The sequence below is a fragment of the Hippoglossus hippoglossus genome, chromosome 10, assembly GCF_009819705.1.
Source record: "Hippoglossus hippoglossus isolate fHipHip1 chromosome 10, fHipHip1.pri, whole genome shotgun sequence".
NCBI lineage: Eukaryota > Metazoa > Chordata > Actinopteri > Pleuronectiformes > Pleuronectidae > Hippoglossus > Hippoglossus hippoglossus.
Genome location: NC_047160.1, coordinates 11,231,907 through 11,252,582, shown reverse-complemented (window position 1 = coordinate 11,252,582; position 20,676 = coordinate 11,231,907). Strand labels below are relative to the sequence as shown.

Here is a 20,676-nt window from a genome sequence, read left to right as displayed (position 1 = left end):
TTAACATTACTATTATTTTGTTGTGTCATTTTCAAAAAGTCTTATTGTTTTCATAATGATCATACTTTTGTCACACTTAAAAATACATGACCTAAAATTGTATATCAAGTGTTTGTATAAAGTATCTGTAATTCAGCAAATAAGGAATTTGCCAAATTTTCCATGATGTTAGTGTTTAATTGGATTTCAATTTTGCCTCTTCACCTGAGAGTTGACAAATAACAAGATAATAAGTAAATATCTGCCACAGGTGCCATAAAAGTTTATTCTTTGTTTTTATTGGGCAGAGGTACATAGTGTTCAATGCCCCGAGAGCAAAGGCTGACCATAAAAGTTAATCACTGTATAGAAATCTGAACTCCAGTAAATTTCCACATGCTGAGAAACAAAAACATTGGTCTACCAGGAAGACAACAGCAGATGGATATCTCCTGACCTGTAAATTGTTTCATTTGTGACCTCATTGAAACAGATGGATGCGTTGGTTTTCCCAAAAGTCACTACATATTTAAATAAAAAAAACAAAAATGATGATCACAATGACCCTGGGAAACCCTTTTGGTTTGTCGCTGTGGTTTTCTGACTCAGTGCGGACGACATTGCCGTCATAATAAGGAACCGGGAAGATGATTATTGACACACGACAGGCACCTGTTGACAGGACAGGAGGGTGTGTGTCTTGAAACTACACAGCAGAAACATGCTGAGGTTGTTTTGTTGCGAAAGAAATGTTTACTAAGCAGACTTAAAAAACAGGTAGTGTTGCAACAATGACCTCCATTCTAAATCCCATTTGAGTTTCATTACTAACATTGTATTATTCCAGTGTCTTAAACATGCTATTCTCTGGGAACAAACGACAGTTTAAAACTTTATAACATTATAGTTTAGTCATAAATACAAATACAATTAAATCTGGGGTCTTTTGTCCCCAGAGATGAGGATGACATACACTACAGGCCGTGACATCATTCTCACTTGACTGTAACTGGAACAAGCGAGGACCTTCAGCCTCGGTGGATCCTCATCCACATTGTTTTGTGTTTTACTTCAAGCAAAAAAGGGGAAGATGGATGTGTTATGTGAGAAAGGAAGAGGGGGAGGGGAGGGCAAGCTGAAACGAAAGAAACTTCCACCAATCACAACAGAGTGCAAAAACTCTCCAGCCGGTTTAACCTCACACTCCTGTGTGATGAGTCAACTGTGAGGCACATGCAACAAAGCAGGAATGTTACACACACTACACAGGGAAGGCGGGTCAAACGGGCTCTGAAAACAGTCTGTACCCAAACATTTTGTACTCGCTGTAAACGCGTCTCCCCCTGAGTCATGCTATGAAGTTATGAAATTATGTGGGAATGAAATCCGACATCTGATGAAGGTGGTGAGCATAGAACAATAACGCCCGAGGAAACAACTATTCACTGTCATGATGAAGCAGAAAATGTTCACGTACCCTCATAGATTAGAAAAAAACTGAAAAAGAAGAGAAACTATAAATATGAATCTGTACATTTCAGTAAGACAGAAACTCTTGTTCTCTAGGTGACAATATTTATCAGTGCAAATCTCCCAGAATAAGAATAGCCCACAAACGTGTGAGTGTTTTTGTGCCGTGAGTGACAGAATATTGAAATTTAGTTCTGAAAATAGAGTTCAAATTTTTCCTCCCTTTTTATTTCCCATAATTATGGCCCTCAATCAATTGTGGTTCTCGTCCAGAAAGGGAAGTGCAACAGGGGATGACAGAGGCATTTCCTGTGGTCTGGCCTCGCTGTCACTCGCTGCCCCCCCCTCCCCTTGCCTATTTACTGTCATTGTCACCACTGGCAACAGCTGAGCCGTCAGTGGGAAAACACAGGGACTATCCTCTCGTCCAGTGTCTCAACACCAGACACGTTGGCAACCAACTGTTTCACTTCATATGTATGTATATGTAGTACGGGGAAACCAAAAAAAGCCCTCACGTTTCTGTAAGAAAAAACAAAAGATTGTTGCATGTAAATGATCTTGATGAACTATTTGCGTGCAATTTTGACAATGTGCGAAAACCTTTTGTGTCAGCAAAACTGTGCAGTTGTGTGACATTTCACAGCAGGAACTTTAAGAACAAAATGTCTTCAAGGTAAATTTCTCTAAAAGGCAACATGGTTTATGTCCTGCTGTTTGACGCTGTCACATATACTCACTAACGAAAGTTTGAAGAAGGGCCTAAGTAACATTGGTGTATGATGATATGTATATACAAAATAAAAACTAAAAGTCGAATCTAAATAAAGAAGTTTCCTATATTATTTATTGGAAATTCTCATGTGTAATACAGAGTAGGCTGTGTGTAGTATTGTCACTCATTCATTCATTCATAATTAGATCACATGTGGGCTCACAATTAGTATGTAAGAAAAGACAAAGACAATATTCATAATTCTTTAATTAGCATGTTTTTAAAGTTTTACAGTAGTTATAGTATAATGTGTACTATAGGCTGCTCTTTGATGTTATTTGTTGTGCATTTAACATCTGGGGGAAAGTTGACTCAGGGTTAGCTGACTGTTCCCATTTTTTGGTTGATACATAAATAAACAAATGAAAAAGGTATTGACATAGACTATACTGCTCCTGTACCACCTATAAATTATGAATTGTTTCGGGATTGCATGTGAAAGTAAGCAAATTAAATTTGACTGGTAATGCTTCACACGAATATGATTTACTCAACACTCTTTCAACCACACTTCGACCTGTGGGCACCCATTAGTAAGACAGCTGTATAAACACATAATGGCAGTTGAAATATTATAAAATATGTATTTATGGGATAAATAAAATAGATACAAATGAGGTTTTCAAAAATTTATAAAAAATTGTCCTGTTTATAACTAAAATTAAGTGTGTTATAAACCATTAAATGTTTATACTTATAAATTCTAGATAGGGAGAATGTGTTACCATGACGTTAATGGGGTTTTCTTGAACATGGTACAATAAAACACAGTATGGCTACAGATAGCCATAAAGATATAGTTTGTAGTCTATAATAGACTGAAAATATATTGGAATATAATAATTTTATATTATAAGAGACTTTGCTAAGAAAATTGTGGTATAAATAAAGTTACAGGGAAGAAAAACAGAAGTATAGCTTGTATTCAATTATTATTTGCTTCAGTATTTTTTTTAATAGTTTGAATTACGTTATTTCTGAGAACTGATCGTTTTTTTTCCCCCGACTTATAAAAAAAGTCGTAGAAACGACGGACGGTTCTAGCCGGAAGTAGAATCAGCGAGCAGGAAGTAGCTCTCAGCCAATGGGCTTGTGCAAAGCGTCCTAAGCTGACGTCAACCCGGTACCGATGAACGAGCGGCAGCGTTGAGGAGGAGATCCGTGCTGTTTGTAGCCTTGTCCGCCGACCCCCCCCTCAGAGCACCCTGCTTACACCATGCCTTTCGATGTTAGGAGGTGAGTACGGGGCTTCCCCTTCATTGGGCTCGGCTGTGGAGGGACGGTGGCGGGGGTCGGTCAGTCGGTGAGCTGGGCTTTAGCGGATGAATTAACGGCCGGTGAGGAGCGAGTCACATCCGGAGCAGAGCTACCTCACCTCGGGCATGAATGGGCCACATTGTCGCTGGGGGGGTTGGGGGGGGGCTGCAGGGTAATGGTCCAGCCGCTGGACTGATCCTCAGGTTTGCTCCCAGTTTAGTTCCTGCTCCCTTCTGCGCATGTGCAGAACACGTCCTAATGTTTCCTTATTAGAAGTCACCTCAGGGCACGTTCAATCGTGACGTCCTGCTTCCGTCCGGTTTGCTAATCAATAATGATCAATACACACACACACATACACGTGTCAAAGCATTCAGACCCAGTACCCTCCAATAAACAGTGGGAGGAATCCGTGCGGGACCAGACACCACAGATCCGTTCAGGTGATCTGCTGGTGTCATGTGCACATGGCTGACAGTCACACCTCCTGTGTGAGGCAGTTGACAGTGTCAACAGAGCACACCCCAGTCAAAATACAGGACAGGATGTTTGCTCTGTGGTCACAGTGACAGATACTGACTGCTGCTATGCCACCGTCTGAATAGTCAAGGACACTCAATCCTCAAATTACACTGCAATCCAATTAACTTCAAATTATAAAGTAATGCCTTATAATTAGTTTTGTATTACTGGTGGTAATTATCTGTCATTGTTTTAGTTTACTGTTTAGTCTGTCTGTTCAGTCTACGAGAATAAAAACTGCCCCAAAAAAGCCAAGTCCAAAATCCAAAGATATTCAGTGTTCAAAGAAAAGCAGCCAATTCTCCCCCGTGTTTAATTCATATTTTATTGTTTATTACTTTTATGTCTTTGACTTGTTATTGTTACACTGATATCTTCATCATCAGTGTATTCCTAGGACCTGTGCATCTGCAAACTAAATTTGTGGTTATTATAAAGTTGACGTTTAAATAATTGATGATATATAGATTTTTTTGGGTGGTTTGACTAATTGATTAATAGACAAATTATTTCCGCCCTATAAAGTAGATTTCTCCTTAAATAAGTTAAGAAGAAGGCAAGAACTGAAACTCCGGTTGGAAATGTGAGTTCTCATCAGGAAAAATACAGGATTTAGGCCCTTAGTAATTATTAGTTTTTGGTGATTCGCATGATATTCTGTTTGAAATGAATATTTGTGATCACACATCTGGTTGATGAATTGATTTGTTGACCAGCAAAAAAAATACAATATTGATAATAGATTCATCTTAACGTTAGGAACTGACTAATCGGTGCTGAGCATTTACTTCTTTTAGTTTCCAAAATGAGAATATTTGCTGCTTGTCTCTGTTTTATATCATTGTATATTATATCATAGATTTATCGATTTAACCATGGTAACTGATAATGAAAACGATAGTCGGCCGTCGATCTCTCAAACTCAAACATTCGCTCTCGATCTTTCCTACAGACCACAGCCGTGTTGCAATAAGCAACTGAATTTAGGAAATGATCTCGTTTCTCTCTAGTGTGATGATGACCTGCGCTTTTCTCACAGTGAATGTGTTCTGAGGTTATCAAAGAGGTCATGTTCTGTTCAGATGCTTCCCTGACCCGATGACCTGATCATACAACACTGATATTACAACACTTGGAACTCGATTGACCAACTAGCCTGTTGTTTCGCCCAGAAACTCACTGGAGAGACCAGGGTGTTAGTCAGCACAATGAGAGTGTTTGACCATATAGGTGAACATAGATTACGCCACACACTCGGTTTGCATGTATTCCCATAATGCTGCAGGGCTGAATACATTGTGTAATTTTAGGATGTCGTGTGTTGAAAGAACAAAAACCCTTAACTATCTTCTGTCTGAAGATAGTCTTTTGTGTTTAGGCTTACTTTAAAGAACTGTATCTAATACAATGTTTTCTATTTTTTTGTTATCTGAATTGAAAGGAAATTTTTTATACCTTCTCAACAACATGTTGTCTGGAAGCAAAGTTTTACATTATTTGCCTCAACTCAATTTCCAATGCTGAAGTGATTATAGAAATCGAATCTTTCTATTTTTATTATTAAAAATAAAAAATGTACACTATTTTGTTGCAGCCAAAGTGAAACTGTGTTTCTAGCAAAAAATGATTTGTCAGTTTATTGATTAGTCCTTCAACAGAAAAGACTTGTCATCAGCTATTTTGATAAACTTGGTTTGTTTGGTAGAAACTATTTTCTTTTAAAGCTCAGAACTCTATAATCCTTGTTTGGAACTTTCCTGGATTATTTAACAGTTTCATGTAGTGCGGCAGTGACACACATGTTATTGTGTAGTTGAAAATATGGGCTGGACTGAGAGTCAGACCCGTGGTGTTAGATTGTGCTTTTCCTGGACTATTTCCTAAAAAGGTCACAATACTTGGATATGTTAAAACATACTACACAGATAACGATCAGCTTCCAATCATAAGCATAACCTCACTCATAATGCCTGAGCAGCTGCTCTTCTGAATGAATGAGTGAATAACCTAAAGGGTTTTATCCCTAAGTTAAATCGCCCTTCAGATTACATCATCTATTTGGTTTGGCTACACCTGATGATGCTGTGTTTATGAGATGCTGTTAACTTAGAGCCTCAGTAAGGATGCTGTCAGAGCTTTGTCAATAGATGTCACACGATTGAATCCTGACAGTGATCGGTGACTGTTTGTTTGATACCTGACATACGCTGCCGGCAGATGACTTGAACAGAAACCTACAGAGCAGCACACGTGTTACCTTGTGGTGACGGGAGATGATCACATGTGGGAGGACGAAATCTAAACTGTCCGCTAACGTAGAGCAGCACGTTGAACAGATGAAACACTGACTCACTCTGACTCATTTGTGAGATAAGGTTCATTTAGTAAGGACGCCTTCTTTGAAAAGCGGCCGCTGTGCTTTCATTTAATGGTGTCAGATGAGAGATACTGGTACACGGCGTCCTCACCAGTCACAAAACATCTGCGACCTTTCACAGTAGACTGAGCAGTGGGAAGTGACGGAGGGAGATGTGTTGACTGTAATTCAGGAAATTACAAACGTCAGCGTTAGACCGAGAGGTGAACTCTCAAGACTCAACATCAATATTCATGAATACAAAGTGTTCTGAGCGGAGGAAATTAAAGTGAAGCTGAGTTCTTATCAAGCATAAAAATAAGTACCTAAGAGTGTGAGAGGTGTTCATGGACTTTTCAAGTTTACTGGTGTGATCTTCTGAGAAAGTGTGTGTGATTAAATGTAATGTATTTTACAAAATATGAATAGAAAAATCTGTACTGTTTTAATTATGTGGTACAGTACCTAAAAGAACTCAGTTAATGTTGTTCTTATTTCACAAAACACATATATATGTTTCTAATATTTTCTTTAAATTTTCTTTCTATAAATTACTTTCTAATATTTCATTTACTTTATTTGTCTATTTCTAAATCCTGACATGGAAACTGTGATGAGTCATTTTCGGTGTATGAAGTGTGTGTATCTCTGCTCGTGCACCAGTTCTCAAGGTTTAAACAACAGCAGCAGCAGCGTCGGTGAGACTTCCTCCCCAGTACAACACAGATCTAGTTTCTCAGACGTACCCTGAATATCTACTGTACATCCATCTGAGACTATTTACAGTTCACACGGATCATCAGATTCCATCTCAGGTCTCGTGACCACATGACTAAGATTTAGTTTTCTCACCCATATGCATGTATATGTTTATGTACTCGTATGGAAAGAGATGACGCTCACTGAAAGTGTTTACAACTGGTGGAAAAGCCCTGAAACTGTTTTGAAGAGACATGTTGTCCTTTCTGTAGTCTATCATGTAGTTGACGCTGTGTAAATACGTCACCTCATTGGCTCAACGACATTTCAACAAACAAACCTTTTGTTTCCTTCCTGACCACCCTGACCACATAATGCAGTTTGGAGCATAAACAAAGAGGGTGTACAAAGTTTCGCAAACAACACAGGTCGTGAACCCACGGTCGCCTGGCGAGGATGCAAACTAGCGTTTCAAGGTTTTCACTTAACAGCAGTGCTACATCACTGTGCTCCACCTGTTTGGTTGTCTCAGGAGATCAGTACCGTGGCTGGGTGGAGGGGATGTGAGGAAGGAGACTCGGCCTCTGCACATGAAAGCCCAACATTGAGGAAGTGTGTTACTGTAGAATCTATTCTGATCCCGATACAGGCAACCCCTCCCTGCCCTACATACCCTGCCAGGCCAGCTATTAGCACACAGTGATCTAATACTAATGGGACATGGGTGCAGGAAGTTATAGATGGATGTGAATCTGAGAGAGAGGCAGAGGAGATGAGAGGAAGCTGGCTGAGGTGTTTTGGATCCAGGGATTGCTTGTGTAGTAGATAAAAACAAAAATCAAAACAAGAAGAAGCAGCAGGGTCGAATCTGGACAAGAATTCCCCCACCCCCTGTTTGCATCAGCTGCGATCATTTCTCGAACAGCTCTTGTGAAGAGATGTGTTTTGGAAGGAGAAGTGGAAATGAAGGAGAGAGAGAGGGAGTGTGTGAGGGGAAATGAGAAGAGAAGGTGGGTGGCGTTTGTGCAGCCAGCGGTGGAGTTTGGGGTTGAAAACCTTTCACTGCCCAAAAAGGACATGCGCAAGAACTTGTGAACCTAAATAGTTTTGGTGTTGAGTAGTTTTCCCCCCTACTCGGCTCCCCAAATAGGCAACAACAGCATTTCACAAGAGGATAGTTGTCAGGTGGTTACGATCCTCCTCCGCTTCTGATTCACTGATTTGCGCACAATCCCATCTTTTTCTTCACCATCTAAGTTGATGTGAAAATATTCAGTCGAAGATTTAAATGAGGATAAATCTACAGTCGGCTGTCAGACTGAATCCACCTCTGCTCCATTGTCCTGCAAGTTCCACTTCGTGCCAAAGAAAGTTTGAAGTACAGTTGTGTTTATTTTCCTGTGTGTGTGTGTCTTTTCATCTGTGTATGTCTGTGTGTGTTTATGTTGGCTTTTTGTTTTCCTGTGTATATGTTGAGTGTGAGAGACCTTGTTTGGGGGGGGAATTACAGAACACACATTCAAAGGAAGAGGTGTAACCGTGTGTGTGTACATTTTGGGCAGTCCTCACTTTCTGAACTATTTCTAATGGGCTGTTTCAGGGTTAAGATTTTGTTTTAGGGTCAAGTTTAGGTTAGGGTTTTGGTAAGGGTTAGGATTAGACACATAGTTTTGATGGTTAAGGGGCTAGGGAATGCATTATGCCTATGAATGTCCTCACTAAGATAGATGTACAAACGTGTGTGTTGCAGCTGGCTGTCTGGACCTGTTATGTGTAATGGCGGTGGTCCACAGCTAACATTCCACCAGTCTTCTGTAATATTGCAAAGCCTGACGGGTACAGAGTGTGCTCCTTTTCTCAGCACGTAGTGTTTACATTTGCTATTTTTCTTCTCACTCCTCCTCTCCTTCTTTTTTCATTGTTTCTCTTTCTCCCCCTCTCTCCTCAGATTCGATATCTACAGGAAGGTGCCCAAAGATCTCACCCAGCCCACATACACAGGAGCTTTCAGTGAGTAGTTCTTCACACTGTTCAGGCCAAAAATACGAGGCTCTGTGTTTGGTTCTCTTTTGATGTGTTGATGAATCTGAATGTTTAAAAAGTCTGAGTTGTCCAATTGCCCACATATGTACTTGAAATCTGTATGATGCGTCTTCAAAGAAAGTTCAATTAAATGTACAACAATGTGCAAAATTGTTAGTGTACATTTATTTTAATACAGTCCTACTTCTGTCACTAACTTAAACCATGCTTATTTTCTCTTCTTGCTAAAGAAAGTCGACGGTCCCAGTGGACGATTAGCTTAGCTTCACATAAAGACCGAAAAAAGAGAAACAACTAAACCTGAGTCGGTCCAAAGCGAAAGAACTCCACAAAATGCAAAATAGTCATTTTTGTGTCATTAAAATTGTTATTTTTTATTTTGTACAGATTAAACAAACTAAATGTGATGTATTGGTGAGTGTTTGTTGTGCTGGTGATCATAGTTAACACGCTTCTGGCTCTATAGTTTCATGCTAGAGCACAATTAGTCATTTTTACAATTGATTCATTCCTTTTTTTTTCTCATCTAACTGTGTGCAAGAAACAAATAAACATGTATAAAATATGTCTAACAATATAAAAATTCAGCCTTTAGGGGCAATGCTAACACCTTTTTGTTTTAAAGTATTTTTTATTTATACCAAAACAGCCCAAAAAGTATTTCAATAATATTTTTATTAAAATAAAATAAAAAATATAATCTTTTCAAAATCATCCTCAAAGCTAAGTTTGTGTTTTAATCAACTGATAGTTATGTGTCATGTCACAATTTACTTTATCCTAAACCCAGTGGCTCCTCCATGTGACCCAGCAATAAACTGGTACGGTTGTTTCATACATATCTTTAATGTGTTGTGTTCATTAGAATGTAGATAGATTAGAGGTACCAGCCCCTACTTAAGTGTTGTGGATGTTTCAATGAGCAGTTTGTGAAAGGGAGGAGACACCGGCTGTACTTCAAGTACCTGCCTGTCCTGGTGCAGTGCTCCATCCTCACAGAGTCAGTCAGTACTGATCAGTACCTGTTACGAGTATGGTAGGAATGTTAATGACTGCGCTCTTTCATAGCCACAGGCACCTGAGAAGTCATCAGTGGAAATCTGAATGGTTTTTCCTGTCAGGTCATGTGTTTCCTGCTTGTCACCAACAAGTCATTGTGTAATCAGGGATGGTATTGATTATTCACTGTTTAATAGGATACAAAACACCCGATGACACACTTTGTGCTCCTCTGTAATTCTTCAGCTTGGGTTACTCATTGGTCGGCTGATGACAGCTTGGAACACAATGTCAGAACCAAGCTGATGACAGACTGCACAAACAATAGTGAGCAGTGTTTTACAGACTCCTAACACCTTTTGTGGATGAGAGGGAAGAGAATGAATTTGCTAAAGATATACACACGGTGTCCACCCATGAGGAAGTGGATGGAAGTTTCTTCCTGCATCCAGTCGACTCCCTTCCTGTCTCCATCCTCTGTCTAGGGGTGAGCGCATTCGGTGGATTTGGATGTCGGGCGACTGTTATTTCTTCGTCCCCGGCAGCTCCACTAACATTTTGATTTGCGTGGTTCAGGGGCAACCAGAAGCAGACTCCCCCTTTTCACAAAAGGCCAAATATTTGACCTGGTCTGCTTTTGTTATTGTGCTTTAGGGTCACATTCCTTTGGGTTTAGTTTAAAAGTATTTACTTTGAACAATACCTCTGGTCTTTTGCTCCCTGTGGTTTTCCGGAGCCCCTCTCGCTGTGGACATGACACAAGCAATGTGTTGTTTGATGACGATAACAAATGATTTGTAATATTTTTCTTATTTGTAAAAAAAAAAAATTGTGCTGTGAGGGGGAAAATAAGTTTCGGGCAGAACTAAAATTACGAGAACATCTGATTACGGCAATGTGCTAGTTTTGTATGTCACAGACTGATTAATGCTGTTACGCTATATCCTTTTCATTGTGTCACAGCCTTGAGAAAACAAGCTTATGTTGAAATGAACCTTTGAGCCGGTTTCATCTCACGTGTGGGATGGCTTAAATTGAACTTGAATAAAAACAACACTCATTTACTTATTAGCAGCCCTTCACACTCATATTTAGTAATCCCCTTCCATTATTTCACCCTGTGAAGCCCATGGAGCTGTTGATGAACTTGAAGTGGTGACCTGTGTGTGTGTCATAGTGACACTCCCTATTGTTTGTTGGTTAAACATTACTTTCTGCAAAGCCTCTGCAAACCGCAGGTTTGGCTGTGACGCCCTGGCAACCACAAGGTCACGTGACTGTGTGATCCTAGGAGACAGTCGTCATGTAAACATGCCTCTCGTGCTGAGTGAGGGCTTTCTGACTGACACTCTCGCCATACCAGATAAACCACAGTTGCTCAGACACAGATCATCTCCTTCCATATTTATATCCGTAAACACGCAACTGTTTTTTATGAGGCATATGCTTGATTACTTTGACACAGGAAATGAAACCGACAACGTTGCTACTTCTTTTTTCAAACTCAGACTTCATCTTGGCTCAGACTGAATACAAATACCTAATATTTAAAGTTAATATTCCTCATGTGGTTCCTTTCAATTTTTTTGTAAACACCTCACTATGGAGCTTCTCTGATGGAGCCGTTTTTGGTTTGGGTGATTGTGTGAACGTTTTTCTGAGGAAACTCAGACAGAGCTGTTTGTAGGACGTTCGTGGCATGAGCTCACCTCTCTTGAAGTGGATATGGTGTCATGGCTGCCTGTTGTGCTGGTATTTAATGTGTAATTAGTGTAGGAGGATCCTTTAAAACCTGAGTAATGGCAGCTTTAACACCACCAGTAAAACAGCTATTAAGGAAAAAATGTTGGTTGCTGTGATTTCATTAATGTCAGTATCTTAGCTCAGCCATTCCTAAAGGCTGGAGGAGCTTCTTGCATCAGTCCTTGAAATTTGAGATGAATGCGAAAGACGTCCCATCCGTAAGCTCAGCTGTGACTTTGAGTTTAAACAAGATGTCAATCTAACTCTCTGCCTCTTTGCCCACAGTTTCCATTCTCTGCTGCGTCTTCATACTTTTCCTGTTCCTGTCTGAGCTGACGGGATACATAGCCACTGAAATGTAGGTATTGCACAATCACACCCCTCCCAGCAGCCATGTATCTCACAATATCCTGTAGCTGTAAACGCAGTCTTACAGTCAAATAGAGAGTCCGTCCCCCCCCCCCCGTTGCCACAAAGACACAGGAGCTACCGTCTGAAATAGACAGGACAGGAACTTCATCACAAATGTTATTGCCCACATTATGGTGTACTCTGTGTTGTAACCAATGAATGGGGTCAATTTTCTTACAGGAAATTGGCTTTGTGTATGCGTCAACCTCCCGGCGATGTGTAATAAGGGATGAGTTTGGGAGAGTGTGACAGAAAGGAAATTACCCTGACAGAGATACACTAATGTTCTCTCCTCTCAGTAGAAACGGAAAATGAATCCTTGACTGTTTAGTGTAAACAACATGTTCTCTGTGCAGGAGATTGACTCATTCTTATTATAATTGACTTTTTTGTTACCCCACTTCACAGTAGGAGTTTGGTTCCAGCTCATCTAACCTTTCTCTCCTTTCTCTCCATCCCAGTGTAAATGAACTGTATGTGGATGATCCTGATAAAGACAGTGGTGGGAAGATAGATGTGAGTTTAAACATCAGTTTGCCAAACTTACACTGTGATTGTGAGTATATATACATATACAACTCTCTACATTACACTTCCCTTTTGTTTGTTGATCTTTCTCTCACTGTTCATGTCCTTTTTTCCTGTTTCTTTCCCCTTATCAGACACTTGCACTCCCTCATCATTAAACACAGCATATTAAATGATGATCTCAAGACTCAATGCTACTTAGCCCCAGTTCAGACCTGGTATCAACATCTGTCCTCAGAGATTCGATCACAAGTTGATAGTGTTATGTTTGTCCATTCACACAGTTAAAATGTGTCCTGAATGTGTCTCTTGTGACCACTTTCCTTCGTGTTTGCGAAGATCAAATTATGTTGTTTTTACCCCAGTCTGAGTTTTTAGATGTGTCAGTAATCAATGGGTTTTTTGTGGCCCATGAAGTATTTGCCTTCACACGGCAAAAAGAATGTGGCCATACGCGTCCCAGACCACGTCCAAATGTGGTGCGAGGCCAGTTTTTAGACCTGGTATTAACATCCGTCCTGAGAGATCTGACCGCAAGTGGACAACATTTATATCATCTCTTCATACCTGGCATTTAAATGTGTCTCCTCCTGTGACCACTGGTGATCTGATCTCACTTCCCTGCTCTGTATGCAAATATTTACATACGTCATTTGTGTTCACGAAGACCAAATTATGTTCTTTCCCCCCAGTCTTTATATATCTTTACAGATGTGTCTGTTGACAGTCTGTGTGTGTGTGAGAGAGAGAGAGAGAGAGAGAGAGAGAGAGAGAGAGAGAGAGAGAGAGAGAGAGAGAGAGAGAGAGAGAGAGAGAGAGAGAGAGAGAGAGAGAGAGAGAGAGAGAGAGAGAATGCGCACAGCTATGAAGAAAGAGTTAACCAATTTAAGAAAAGCATCAGTCATTTTGTGGTGATCAGTGTTGATATTGTGGCTACAAACAAATTAACGTATGAACACTAAGGAGAGTCAGAAACCTCAGCTTCGTGGGCGGTCCTTCACATGTTGTCCAGGGCGCTTTGTGATTGGATCTCAGGCATTGAGGACACATTTGGCTGTGTTCACACCTGACTGGGGCGGCTGTGTCGGGGGTAGAGCGGTCGTCCTCTAACAAGAAGGTCGGCGGTATCGATCCTAGTCTTGCAAAATATAGATGCACTGTATGAATGTGTGTGTGAATGGCAATGAACTGTACAGTAAAGCGCTTTGAGTGGTCATCAAGACTAGAAAAGCTCTATATAAATACAGACCATTTAATTTAACTTGCATGTGATCGGATCCCTCAGGACGTATTTTAATACCAGGTCTGCACCGGGTTACACAACACAACACCAAACCTCTGCTGCCTCACAGCTGCGATCTGAGTTTGTCATAAAGTTGCCTCTGTTGGCTCTGGTTCTGTCCCTCGATGTCAGAGCAGTGGGCAGGCCGCTTCAAAATGAGCCAGGACGGAGAGCGGCCACGTGTTATTTTGCTCGTCATGACACCCTGCAGAAACTATGCCCAATGACAAACCAAACACGCACACACTCCACATCCATGCGTTCACACCGGTGAGGCTCGGGCAGCGTCCGCTCATTCAGTTCGAACGATATCCAAAAATGGCAAAGCCAATAAATGCTTGTGTGAAAAATGAAGTCCAGATTTGAGCGCGTGAGGCTGCGGCATGCAGACACACAGCTGTTGGCCATGTGTTTAGACAAGCTGGCTCATGGCATGCCTAAACAAAAGGCCGTCCCCCCGCTGTTTCCAATTGAAGCCCTTGATGATTGTGTGTATGGTGGTTTTGTTTATTTGCAGAATTTAAACTTCTTTTTTTGCAGAAATGCGGGGCCTTCTTAAAAACCGGCCCAAACACGTTAGTCCGACCAAAGTGCAGCTGCATGTAATGAGCTCCTCAACCCGTCGCCCTGCGAGTTAATATTGTACATCGGTTCCTTTTCCAGGCCTCCACACAAGTTGTCGTCAATTACAAATTTACTTGAGAGAGAGAGAGAGAGAAATCATTATCATCATGGAAAAGCTGGTGTTATTTATGTGCTCTGCTCTGCTGCGCTGTTCCAAAGTTAAACACCATCTTCCTCCACTGACCTTTACAGGGTTGCCAGGTCTTGATTTGTGACTTCATGGAAAAGCAGAACCGCGTGTAATACGCTTATAATAATTCCCCCCCCACCCCCCCACCCCACCCACTCACTTTACACAAACTCCCTTCCAGTTCTAAATGTCTTAAAAAGGAGAAACAAGCAGCTCTCACACTCACTCTGTTCCAACTTCACTTACATTCATTCGCCCCCACTGTATTTTGAGATCTAGATTGATGGCATGGGGGGTGAGGTGGGTCAAATTTGTCTTGAATGTCAAAGGTCAGACAGACGCCATGTGGAGGTTTTAGCACAGATCCAGCAGACCCCCCCCCCCACTCCACTCTCGCCAACACACAGCTCAGGCTAGCCTCTGAAAACCAGCCGCTGTCAGTGTGCCAGTGCACAGCGGCGTGCAAGGGGGGTGGGGGTGGGGGGCTCGGTGGAGTCTAGATGGAAAAACACAGACAGCGAGGGGGGGTCTGTTTGGACTCTGTGTGTTTACTCTCTGCGCCACACTCTGCAGTCATATTGAGGATTTCTCTCTTAATCTTTCTCTTTCTCTGTTGATAAAAATGTGACTGTTTGCTTATTGAATGTAAACAAAAAGGCAAATGATATTCTCATCATCACTAAATCATAAATTTATTTAATTAACAGATGAATAGTTTAAACTATTAAGAGTCACGAGATGGTGACGTCTTTGATCTGACAAACATTCTATCATCGTGTTTGTTTTGACGTTAATGCTTAATTTTGTGACTGTGAGCACTTATGATTTAGTCTTATGATTTCATTTTTCTTTTTTTTATTGCAATGTACTCCAAGATGGAAACTGAGGAAAGTGACAAATGTTCGGTTTCGACCTGAAACAATAAACTAAATTGTTTATTAAGAAAATAATTAAACATTCTCTAGTTTCTGCTTCTCTAATGTGGACTATTTGCTTCTTTTCTGTTTTATATCGTTGTAAAGTCATTTTGAACTGGTGATTGGATAAAACAGTGTTTTCTGACATATTCAGAATAAAATAATCTCTAAAGTTATTTGAGAATATTAACAATAGATTCATCAATAATAAATAAGTTGTTAGTTGCAGTTCTAATTTGGAATTTTTGCAACATGAGATTTGCAAAAATGAGGGATTTATCTATTTTCTGAAACATTATTAACATATTTAGTTTTATTAGTTCACTAATGGACTAATTTCAGTAAAATAAACTTTGAATCCGGCAGAGGAAACTGTTTGATATTTTATTTCATTTTCATTTTCATTCTTATTCATTATATCATTTTCTTCCTTGTCTCTCTCATTTCTTGAAGTGGTGGGTCTGGACATCCAGGATGAGATGGGCCGCCATGAGGTCGGTCACATAGACAACTCGATGAAGCTCCCTCTCAACCAGGGGGACGGTTGTCGCTTTGAGGGAGAGTTCACCATCAACAAAGTAAGTCTTCACCACATAAGTGCAGAAGAAGAAGTACAACGGCCGCCACGTTGTACCAGAGGCTTAAAATTATCAGATTTTGAGGAAAGTTATCAGATGCAAATCATATCCGAGAGAAAAAAAATACTTTAATATAGACACAAATAAATTGATCTTACATTTGTGAGAGAGTTTAAGCTCGACCTCTGCATCGCTGTCTCCATCGCCTACATCATCCACCAAACATGATTGATGTTGAGTGAGAGAAGAGACGCATGGTCCATATTCACGTTGATCAATACAACAAGAATGCATAAACACAGAAGTAGGATCTATATTTTACCACACTGATTATTATAACTCCTAATACTGTCACTAAGATATTAAATTATCGTATACTATGGGAATTTTGGCATTATTGAATGTACAGAGGGAAAGATTATCGTACAAAAACTAAATTCATCTGGCAACGCTGCGGCCACACACGAAATGGCAACAGTCTAACTTTTGTGCAGTAATTACAATATAATGAATCAAATAGGGGACCTAAGCACTAGGACTACATGATGTGTATTTGTCTTGGACTTGAGTTAAACATAGCACCCCCCACCCCCGGTCTGAGACAAATGAGGCCGACCTGCTTCCTCCTCTTGCTAAATTGAGTTATGTTAAATGGAAGAGCTCAGAGACTCAGTTACATCTGACGGCACACTCAAGTGTGTCCCACCAACACTTTGTGCGTCAGTCTTTCCAGTGCATTTAAAATGATTAACCCAGCAGATGTACACTCAACACTCTTGCCCATGGAATAATATGTGAAACGTGTTAAAGTGGGTGGATTTGTCTTCCGGAGGCACGGACCATTTAGTTTCCAACCAGGTGTGTGCGTGCATGTGGGTCCTCCTGCTTGGTCATTAGTTAACTAAATGTGTTGTAGGTTCCCCGTGCTGTTAACCACACGTCCGTCTGTCCCCAGGTACCAGGAAACTTCCACGTTTCGACGCACAGCGCCACAGCGCAGCCCCAAAGCCCCGACATGACCCACTCCATCCACAAGCTGGCATTTGGGGAAAAGCTTCAGGTCGGGTCACAGAACCAAACCCCACCTAGAGCGTTTGATAAGATCTGCAGTAACGAGACTAAACGCACGTCTCCTCCCTCTCTGTTGTCACACAGGTACAAAAAGTGCAAGGAGCCTTCAACGCGCTGGGAGGGGCTGACAAGCTCTCGTCTAATCGTATGTACACGCGCCGCACACCGTACTCATCAGAACCTCTGTGTGACATTTATGTAAGGCTGCTGGAGTGCTGCAAAGACATGAGACACCTAGTGGACGGCAATTGTAACCAAACCGAGTGGGAGCCTGATTCACACAGCTGACACTGCATCTCAGATAGACAGACTCCAGCCAGTTGCGTCATGATCACATCTACATCCATTTTTGGACACTGAAGCAGCATTTTTGTTATTGAAATAACTCTGTTTCCCCTGCAGCTCTGGCCTCACATGACTACATACTGAAGATTGTTCCAACAGTGTACGAAGACCTCACGGGCAGACAGAGGTTCTCCTACCAGTACACCGTAGCCAACAAGGTGCTGCTTCCCTGATCTTTCCATCCTTCCCATTAGATCATACCCTTATGTCATGATGGTTTTTTTTTATTTTTCTTATCATGGAACCGCAGTGACCATCCCAACATATGGCTCAAGCCGCTTTTGCCGCGTTAACTAATGCGCTCACCTGGAAGTGAAAGCTCACCCCTAGTGACTGGATAGGTTTCCTAGTTGTCAACAAACCATAAACACACTTCCTAGAACTGTGTTGACTGACAGCTGAGTTTGGGGTTTGAAGTAACAACAGCGCAGGTCAGCTGTGAAGCAGGGCGGACGAGGGCCTGAGCTAAATATTCCAAAATCTCATCGCCAGCGTCAATAAAGGTCCAGCTGAGACGCATCGGGGCCTGGACCTCAACAGCAGTTTTCTTTTCCATGCTGAATTTATTTTCATTTGTACTATCATTTGGTATTGTTTATCAGAATTTGGATTCGTAACAACCGGGACTGCCCCGTCATCACATCACGGAACTGTTACTCACAGCACACTGTAGCCTCCTCCTTCTTACTTCATCTGGGTCTGAGATGTTTCAGTTGAACACTCATTTGTGCGTAATCGTTCAGGATCTTTGTGTGACTTTTCTCAAAACCAGTACTCTAATGACTCATAAGCACCACTGCCACCCATAGAGATAAAAATGAAGATATTGATTGCTCTAAATCGATTTTTTTTAAACCTAGTGGGAGTAACTGCTGCACTGTTTAATAAATCCAGGCTTTAAAACATTTAAAGATTTATAACCAGTCTCTTTTCCCATCCCTCACAGGAATATGTAGCTTATAGCCACACAGGCAGGATCATCCCCGCCATCTGGTTCAGATACGACCTCAGTCCAATCACAGTCAAGTACACAGAGAGGAGGCAGCCCTTCTACCGCTTCGTCACAACAGTGAGTGGATTCACCTTCTTGCCAGAAACTAAAATCTGTGGCCAAAACCACTAAAATTTTAAAACTTTTGAAGTCTTAAAAACTAAAGGTGAGGATTTGGGGTTGAAAGCACTGAAGCTTTTCTATATTATTCTGTATTTTACCCTGGCTTCTCTTTGCTGGTTGGTCCAGACTGAAATATCACTTCATTGTGTTGATCACCATGAAAGTTGGTAGATGATCATGGTGCCCGTGATGAACGCTGTTTTTCCTCTCCACCATCAAGTTAAACAAATAATACTTTGGCTTTTGACCAGATACCTTGAAAACAAACATGGCAAACATACCTGCTAACCATCATTCTTAGAATTTGCTTGTTGGTTTATGTACAGCCTCACTGAGCTGCTAGCAGTTCAGCTGTAGACTTGTATTGTTCCATTATGTGGAACAGACGTTTATAACTATCACCTTTATGCAGTTCCCCTTTAATGTGTTTTGCTTCTTTCCTTTCAGTGTCTCACTTTTGGTTTGTGCTCTCATCAGCTGATAGAAGCAACTTTAACAATCAACTATTTTCTGAAAACATCAAACAACTTTGTCTTACTACAATTAAATGTGAACTTTTTCACTTCTCACATTTGCGTACATTTTTTTAATGTTTGTTTTTCTTTCCTGGTCCCCTGAAAGATCTATTTTAGGATCATAGATTGGAACAAATAAGAGTTGGATCAGAATATCGCTACCTGCAAAGTAAAATAGGGTGAAATTGGTATAAAAACAGCTAGCTGCAGGAAATTTGAAGTCTTAATCACCTTTTAAAACTTATTCAATTCTATATTTTCTCTTTGTTTTTTGAATTCCTCTTATATGACTCACCTCCCTACCTGACCCTGTGTGTTGTGGAATTTTTTGGCAAAACCACCACATCAGGAAAGTATCTTGCTGACTGATAATGCGGTTGATACACATGTTATTTGTCTTTTAGTGTCGTTTAATTATATCATGACTTAAGATATCATGGGTCGGAGATGACTGTGCTTTGTAATGTGATTATGAGTCATGGTTAAAGATTGTGAGTCAAGCTGTGACAGAGCTCTGCTGAATTCCAGCACATTCTGAGTTGTGAGTGTAAAGTATTGTTATGATTAAAACCAGCTGATATTGAAAACGTGGAGCTTTTAAACCTCGACACTGACGGACTGATTTGTTTTTCTGCAGATCTGTGCCATTGTTGGAGGGACGTTCACAGTGGCGGGCATCATCGACTCCTGTATATTCACCGCTTCGGAGGCCTGGAAGAAGATCCAGATCGGGAAAATGTCATGAGGATCGCTCCCCACTTCCCCCGACACGTCTTATTTATAAGTGCAAAGTTGCTAGCCTGTTAGCTAAATCCAGTCCTGCCTGAACCAACTTCCTCGGGGGGGGAGATGATATCAACGTGACCAATGAAGGGGCTCCGGCACTCGATGTAACTACCAGGCTACACGCCACCGCTGCATCTCAGTTACTGCAGCTCCTTTCCATCTGCTCCACTGACGTGTGGACGCCGACTATCACATGTCCGCTTCCTGTGTTTCCAGAGCCAGGAGAGGAGAGGAGAGCTTTTGTTACTGTGGAGATGAAGTCTTAAGTATCTCGTGTCAGGGTTCAAGCAGAATGGGTGTTTTTGACGGCTGATATATTTTTAGAATGAAGGTGCTGGGATTTGTACTGACGGTCAATGTTTCAAATATGATCAAGAAGCGTGTGACAACAATCTGCGCAACATGGCTTCAATCATGTTCAATTCAATGATTTATAGATTAAAAAAGGGGGTGAAATCAAAATCTACTAGTTACTATTTTCTACTTTCGGCCCGAACTATTGTTCAACTTGAATCTCACTTTAACTGTGCTG

The 20,676-nt window shown here is 41.0% G+C and overlaps 1 protein-coding gene across 1 annotated transcript; it reads left to right on the top strand.

The window, feature by feature from the left end:
• The first annotated feature begins 3,314 nt into the window (after positions 1-3,314).
• ergic1 (endoplasmic reticulum-golgi intermediate compartment 1) lies at positions 3,315-20,605 on the top strand. Its single transcript, XM_034597170.1, has 10 exons — positions 3,315-3,460; positions 9,007-9,068; positions 12,129-12,201; positions 12,716-12,810; positions 16,189-16,313; positions 17,269-17,373; positions 17,469-17,529; positions 17,787-17,887; positions 18,676-18,798; positions 19,996-20,605. The coding sequence occupies exons 1-10, from the start codon at positions 3,441-3,443 to the stop codon at positions 20,101-20,103; spliced, it is 873 nt and encodes a 290-aa protein (XP_034453061.1). The 5' UTR covers positions 3,315-3,440; the 3' UTR covers positions 20,104-20,605.
• The last annotated feature ends 71 nt before the right edge of the window (positions 20,606-20,676 follow it).